The 8,265-nt window shown below is 38.8% G+C and overlaps 1 protein-coding gene across 1 annotated transcript in view; it reads left to right on the forward strand.

Moving 5' to 3' along the window:
• MAN2A1 (mannosidase alpha class 2A member 1) overlaps positions 1–7,719 on the forward strand; it is a 163,746-nt gene extending 156,027 nt beyond the window's left edge. The window contains exons 21-22 of the mRNA XM_058538311.1: positions 4,951–5,061; positions 6,691–7,719. Of these exons, the coding sequence (XP_058394294.1) occupies positions 4,951–5,061; positions 6,691–6,843 (264 nt within the window). The 3' untranslated portion in view covers positions 6,844–7,719. The remainder of the gene's footprint in view (positions 1–4,950; positions 5,062–6,690) is intronic.
• Positions 7,720–8,265: the final 546 nt, after the last annotated feature.

The raw sequence follows: 8,265 nt of genomic DNA on the forward strand, positions 1-8,265 counted from the left end.
TGTGCAATTTTTTAACCTTTCCAGCTGCCGGAATGCACTGACAGATTACTGACATTTTCAAAGAATCTTAGTGGGTTGGAGAAATTTTCCCAGCAGGTATTTAGCCATGCCTTAGTCTATGTAGACCTTACATGTCCTATGAGGACAGTGGCGTCAAATTACTCTTGGAGAATCTGGTCCAAGTTATGGTCCCTTTCTTCCTCAAAAAAAATGTGTCTATAAAATATTTACTACAGTTTCCAGGAGTTTACTGATTTCTGATCCTCACATTACTAATGAGCAAATCAAGTGTCTTTAGGTGTGAAACAGGAATACCACAACTCTTACATTTTGAGTTCTCATCCACTTAAGTAGAGGAGAGAGACTGTCATATGCACGTGTAATTTTCAGAATGGCCTTAAATCCTATTTAAAATGGGATGGATGGATGGGTGGGCAGGTTGGGATGGATAGAAATTACAATTTCTAAACCTTACTTTCTGAATTGATATATGTTTTGATAAATCATGGTTTTAGCTCAGCTGAAAACATTGATTAAATACTCCCTTTATCCAGCCTCAAATCAGAAGGTGATCTCCTTTAGTTTATAGATTTTTGTTATATTATGTCACAAGTAGTCTTCCTCATTCCACTCCTAGCTAGGTATCTGTGAGCACCAATCCACAGCTAGAGCCAGGGCAGGAGAGTGTAACAGGGAAAGCATAGACTTTGGGGTCAGACCACCTGGGTTTGAGTGCATTCCCTCTACTTGCTGGCTGAGTGTCTTAGAGCAAGTCACTTAATTCTCTGAGTCCCGATTTCCTCATTAGGAACGTGGCAATGATAATAGTACCCACCTTAAGAGATGTTCTGACGATTAAATGAGTCGATGTTTGTCAAGCATTTAGAACAGCATCTGGCAGGTAGTAAGCTGTAAGTGCTTGACACATAAAGGTTCTCAACTGTGATAGTTCAGTCACGAGCAGTTTTCAGTCATGATTGTTACTAATAATGAGTAAAAATATCATCACTTTTTTTTGTAAATTGGAGAAGGTTGAAGTTTATTGCCAAAGTAAATCTTGATGTCCCTTTGACTTGTATTCCTTATATACTTTATTACTAATTGCTTAGATTTTTCAAAACAACATACCTAAAATTGTCGCTATGCCAGGCATTGTGCTGAGTGCTTTACATGAGCCTTATTTAGCTCTCACAACAATGCTGTGAAAGTAGGCAATATTTTTACCCTGTCTTATAGAGGAGGAAACCAAATGACTTAGGATGATAGGTAACTTTCCCAGGTCACACAGCCTGTAAGTGGTGGTGCTGGGAGGCACACCCCCGCGTGTCTGTGTCCAGATCCCTACCCATAACTACTGTCTCTTGCATGGGAACAAAAGGGGAGTGAAAGTGCTCAAAATGTTGAGGAATACAGTGCCTGTTTTTCTATTGTCTATTCAATAATAATGGGACTCCCATAGAAGGATACACCAACCACTGGTGGGAAAAGATCATGAAGGGTTAAAGTAGAGTCATTAGCGATAATTGCTATTTGAGTATGATAGGGATTATCCTGTACATTTAAATATAGTAATGTATACCACTTCAACTACTTCAAGCGTTGTAAGATGAAATGAGCTAATCCATGAAAAGCATTCTGCACAGGGCCTGGCATACAGCAAGTGCTCAATAAGTGTTAGCTGCAGTTACTGTTAATTGTCACTGTGGTTGGCCCTCAGTCCTCAAAGGAGCTCTTCACGAGTCTAACCTGGTTCCCTGAATTTTCAGAAATTAAATGGTATACTCAAAGTAACATAACTGGTTCATGGTGGAACCAAACCTTGCCTCAGCTTTCCCTAAGCCTAATGGCTCCGTTCTGCAAGCCAGATCATCTTTCCCACGCTCCACCCAGTTGCAGGAAAAGCCTCATAGGCCCTACTTAATCTAGGAGCTGGATGTTGGTTTATCCTCTGAAATAAGTTCTGCAGTGGATTTTCCCTGTGCAACTTTGGAACACCCAAGCCTTCCTGGAGGGATTCAGCCTCGCATGTGGTCTGAACTGTTTACAAAGATACTCAATTTGAAGTCCACCTAGCAGTGCTTGGTGTAATTTCAAAATTTGTAAATTTTCTTCCCCAAACCCTCCCCTTCTTTTCTGAGGTCTAGATATTAGTAATGCGTTAATGAATGTAAAAACAGGTCTTTCAAAATCTGTTTACTCTCCTAGAGCAGACAGTGTGACTACTTGAAGGTATCTGTTTTCTTGCATGCATATTCAAGTTAAATTCACAGTTTCCCTACTTTGAAAAACAGTTTTCTTGGAAATAAGATGTCTAGACAGACTTTGCAACTGAAAAACTGCTGCTTTGCCTCAGGTATTTTTGCTTGAAAACTGATACTTTCATGAATCTTTGATTTTTAAAAACTTGGACAAGATGATTGCTATTTCAGTTGGTGTTCTAGTCCTTATGAAATTGATCCAATTTTAGTTTTTAGAGAAAGTATAACTTTTATCCCATCAGTGAAAATGAATTTTTATGACTTTAATCTCTAGTTTTGTATTGTTTGTTTAAATCTCTTATCGAATTCGATGGGAGAATTTCAAAGGTATTTCCCTTCCCACTTTTTTTTGTCGCCTTCAGTCTACTAAAGGCCTCACCCATTCATTATTCCAGGAGTAAATGTGTCGCAAGAATTTTAGCAATGCTTGCTATCAATGGTTTTTTTAAGGATGGTCTAGTGAGTTAAAATGGCCAAATGCTTTAGGTTAATAGTGATACGTGCTTTTAAAAACCATAATTATGAGACCATCTAATCTGTGAATTTGAATCAAGACTTTATGATTATGTTATGTTTGTTGTATGTAATCTGTTATGATTTTGATGTATAATTGTAGACATATAATTTGGGGTTTTCCTGATTCCTTAGCTACAAAGTTATGATGTCTATAAAGGAAATTTATGAATAAGAAGTTAAATGAGAATATTGTGTAATTTGTAACTATTATGAAAATAATCACCACTAGTTATTTGATGGATTATATTGTTAGAAACAATAATAGCTAACATATACTGAGGTCCTTCCTATGCTCAAGACACTGGGCTAAGTCCTTGTTACGCTGTTTCATTTCATTTCATCTCCATTTTATGGTCAGGAAAACCTGGTTTTGCTGAAATCAGCAGTAGTAAGTTGCAGAGCCAGGATCCAGATCACAGGCTGTCCCACTTCCAGCCCAGGTTCTAAACCACTCATTTCGACAGCTTCTGCACAGCACCAGCTACCTGTCCTCAGAGGCACTGTGCCCAGATCACACTGCGGAGATTTTAGAAAAAAAGACTTTTACAAATTTCCCATCTCTGAGATTCTGATCTTGTAGGTCTGGGGTGGAAAGCCTACGAACAGTAATTTTTAAAAACTTTCCTATAAGTTTGCCTACATTTTGTCCTACAAGCGGGCTGCCTTACATGGTATTTTCAGCGGGTTAACCCACACCGTGACTCCATGAAGGAGGTAGACGTGCATTCGCTCCCTTTTACAGGCGAGGAAACTGGTGCTTAAGAAGAGTAAATGACTATTCCAAGGTTTCACAATTGGCACGTGACAGAGTTCTCTCTGTTATTCTTCTGGAGATCTTGTGTATATAATAAATGAAGGATTTTCTTATGTGCTGTTTTCGTGCTGTTTTGGGACTGTGTGAAGTTTTTTGAAATTTCATTGGAAATCTTTATCATAGACTGACACTTGCTATGTGTATCATTTGGTCCTGCGATGACTCAGAATTCCTTAAATGACTGTTTTCTCTCCCTTCAAAGAAAATTTTAGCGGTACCACTGCAAAATATCAGTGTGAAATGTTGTAAAATATTCCAGCCAAGAATCTGAGCTGAGGACAGCTTTAAATTGTTTAGGCACATTAAAATCAAATCAGTGGTGGGAACGCTGGCAGCTATTCAGAAAAGATGTTTCTATAGCACATTAAAAAATCTTCTTCCCTAGTGAGGATGATCAAGAACCTGGGCACATTCATATCTGTGGCCACAGAAGAGAAACAGGGATCAGTTTTGTCACAGTGTCAATGCCAAGTAGCACACGACTCTCCTTTGAATAACTGTACATTTCTTAACTTTTCCAAGGATTTTTAATTCATTTTGCCTATTATCATAAACATCTTCTCAGTTTAGAAAACATAAAATTTATTAAGACAATTGTAATTTAAAATATTGAAAGACCTGACCATTCATGGCATCGTTACTTAAATGGTTGCAAAAAATTTTACTGTAAGAAAGTGTATACTGATCCCTGTAGCTGACTCGTCCTGTTTCGTATTTTTCTTTTTGCCTGCACAAGAAGAATAGCTTCTGTAATGTGAATTTAAGCAATGCATCAAGCTAATAAACGTGGTTGGCTTAGCAAGTGATAAGCATAACTAATTCAATTTAAATGTCTCTTCTATAAAAATAATGAACCAATACATTAAAGATTAAAAATGTTAATGCAATTAGCAAAAATTAGTATTCAGTAAAGAAGCATGTTTCAGTTTTAAAATGGATGATACATCATTCAATGACCAGATGAGGACTAAATTCAGGTACACTTTATTCAGTTAATGTATGTGTTAAAAATAAATAAAAATGAAATGGTTTATTTGAGGAAACTTTGATAAAACAATATGTAATATGTGGACAAAAGGGAACCCAAGTCTTTAGGGACTATGGAGGAAACCAGGGCATGAGAGACTTCACAAGGAACCTTAGAACATAATATTGATGACTCCCTGGGGGAGGGGGAGGGTGTGTAGTGAGAGGATGGAGACAGTGAACAGGGAACCTGAGGGGAAATGATTTGTCTGACTTCGCAGTTAAATAAAGTGAGCATTTGCTGTTTGGGGAAGCTGACATCAAGGCAGTGGAATGTGCAGTAGTATCAGTATTTGCTTTAAGGTCACTGTGACATGTTAGCACTGTCATTTGCAGGAGAATGGCGAGTATTCGGATGAGGCAGCCCTGATCCTCCACAGGAAGGGGTTTGATTGCCGCTTCCCCAGCAGAGACACGGGGCTGCTCTGTTCCACAACCCAGGGAAAGGTGAGCTGAAAGGTTATTTTTGCTTGTGGAGTTAGTGTGCTTTGAAATCCTCACTTTCTGCAAATAATCCTGACATAAGATACTGTTGCAGTGCCTCTTCACTGACTCATTCTCCTCAGCTGCAAATTAGCTCAAGTCTCCCCATTTTAAGAAAGCACTTTCTCAACCTTCGGTCTCCAATCCTTGTCAACAGATGCATAGGCAGAACATGTGCACATTTGAAGACAGTGCTCTCGTCGATTCTTAGGCCTTCCATTTCCAACCTACAGGGCACCTCCCCCCGGACCCCCATATTTCCTCCTCTCTTGGACATGCTCTTTTATGATCTAGTTCAGCAATGGCAAACTCAAGTCCTACAGGGGCCAAGGCAAGTTTTAGAATATCTAATATAAGTGGATTGGGGTAGCAATAGAGAAGCCACAGGGAGCAGTGAGGCTGTGGCCAGCCCCCAAGGCAGCTGTTCTTAGCTCCAGTCAGGTGTTTCCCATGGGGAGAATGCAGGTCTAGATCTTCTGATGAAGCCACATTTGCATGAGTCCACCCTGTGCAGGCCAAACAGATCCTCAAGCAGACCGCTGCTTGCTGGCTGCCCATTTTTAATTTCTTTTCAAGTTGTTCTTGCTGACAGTTCCATCAAGCCTCTCTGTGGAAGGAAACAAAGCTCTGATCTTTGGCCTCTGGCTCTGAGCGGGCTGTAGCTCAGAGAAGACAAGTTGGGCTGGGTCTAGCACGCGGGCAGGTCTGCCCCATTAGGCAGCTCAGCTGGCCCAACTCTTCTCCAAAACCTCGCAGACATGCTGTAGACCAGACTCAAGTGATTCAGTTCCAGCTCTACAAATTAGCATGTACATGGGATCTGAAAAGAAGAGAAAACGAGATATGGTAGGGGGCCTAAATCTACTTAGATAAGCTTCTCCATTTCTTTCACCTCACCCTACACGGACTTGGTGCTAAGAAAGCACTAATACCTTTGTTATTTTTTTTTAACTATATTTTCACTCTACCTTATTATTGATGATCTGAGCGTACTTGGCTGTGAGCATTTGTATTCAGACATTAAGGCATTGAGTCTTGGGAGGGTTATACAATCCAGAGAGATGTATTAGGATAATCTGGCAGAGGTGAAGGTAGTGTTTTCCAAACAACCTCCCCACCCTGTAAATGGGACTCTGACGTGATGAGCCTTCCTTGTGGCAGGCTGTGTCCTGTCTCTCAGCTCTTTTGGAACAGGAAAAAATGGTTGAGAACCACTGCTGTTAGGGGTCAGTGTTGACTGAAAGAGGGTATGGATGTTTTTCAAGCTTGTTGGCCATTAGATGTCCTTCCTTTTATTGAAAAAAATGGCCCCTGCACATAAGTTCTCAAGCAATACAGTAAAGGAAGGCATAACAAGTCTCCCTCGCCTTGTTACCAGCTTCCTATATCTCCCTCCAGGGATGGTCTGTATGTTCAAGTGTGCATAGGTGTATTTAATCTCCCTCCCCTCCCCATGTTTTTTCCTTAAGAGGGAACTTCAAACATACTGTTCTACTCTTTCTCATACTATTTTTCACTGAATATATACATGCGCTATTAATCTTTCTTCAAAGATGACCTAAATATGCAAATTTTTTATCATTTACTTTTTAGATATTGGTACAGAAACTCTTTAACAAGTTTATTGTTGCAAGTCTCGTACCTTCATCATTATCCTTGATGCATTCACCTCCAGACGCCCGAAATATAAGTGAGATCAACTTGAGTCCCATGGAAATCAGCACATTCCGAATCCAGTTGAGGTGAACCAGCCTTTCACATTTGGATTGGGAAGCATTGGCTGTTATACACTTCTTGGTTTGACGTGCAATAAGGAAGCACATTGTTTTAGTTTCTGGCTACTGTGAGAACACGAATTCTGTGATTTTTTTTTTTTTTTTTTTTTTTACCAGTACAGTAAGAAAAAAGAAGCCATGCTATAAACAATTTTTTTTTTCCTTAAGTTCCTTCCATGAACTACCACCATCAGTAGTTGGAGCAACAAATGAAGAAATGTCTAAAGACAACCTCTCAACAGATTGTATCTCAGGTTAAGTGCTAACTAATTATATCTGTGTTGGAGGTTGTGAAGAGATTGTTATAAGTATTCATGTTGCTGATCCTTCATTAGTTTTACAAAAATACCCATTTTTACCAAAATTGAATAAAGAGCTGGTGGGTAATAGCTAATGGCCAAAATGGTTGCAATCATTTATATACATTAGAAAAATTTTATGTGTTGAAATATGTGGAAAAGTGCAATCCATCAACCCTTATGATCTACATAGTTGGTTTTACACCTTTTTGTAATATACCACTTGACCCCTCCCTTCCCACCCTTTGTAAGTATTTCCAGAAATATCAGATTTTAAATCATTCAGTAGTAGAAAAAGGACATATTTTCATTACTTGACAATGTGGGATAGGTGCAATTTATTCCATTGTCACTAAACTATAGGAAGCAATTCCATAGGTACCATTACCTATTTTAGGTACCACAAGGTGTCTTTTTACACAGCTTGTTTGAATACAGAAGTTCTGAGAAGGGGTTTTCTATTTTAAATTACCATATCAAAATAAATGTGCCTTATTTTTTTATACGTCTTGTTAAATCTTTTGGTGTCCGTATTACTGTTTGGGGAAGGGGGGAAGTGGTGGGGGAGGCAGGGGGTGGGTACTTTCTATGATGCATAAATTGTACAATTTTTGCCTGGCAGTGCTGGCCACATTCTGATCTGTTTCATTAAATTTGTGGTGATGTTACTCTAAACATTTTGACTATTTGAATGTACTGAGATGTCAGAAAACAAAACAAGGAAGAAAAATATTGTTAATTAAAATATGCTGCTGCCAAGGAGACTGCAACTTAAAGCAAGGATTTTGTAACTTGCAAAATCCACATACTGTTTCCATTTCACAGGAGTTAACCATAACAAAGAGAGAGTGCTTTAAAATAGACCCTGTTTTGAAACCCTCTTTTTTGTGGGCTCATCATTAAAGAATATGTTTGTTCAGTGAATTCCAAACTTTTGTATGTGCTAACCTCAAAGTGAAGTTCTAAGCCCGTGTGCCATTACAATACTTTTGATAAAATTTATTTGGGATCATTATTAGCTTGACATAAATAAAAGCAACATTAGCATCATTTAGAACATTCAGTTTAGCATAGAGAGAATTCTTTGAGTGTGT

The sequence above is a fragment of the Diceros bicornis genome, chromosome 1, assembly GCF_020826845.1.
Source record: "Diceros bicornis minor isolate mBicDic1 chromosome 1, mDicBic1.mat.cur, whole genome shotgun sequence".
Taxonomy (NCBI): domain Eukaryota; kingdom Metazoa; phylum Chordata; class Mammalia; order Perissodactyla; family Rhinocerotidae; genus Diceros; species Diceros bicornis.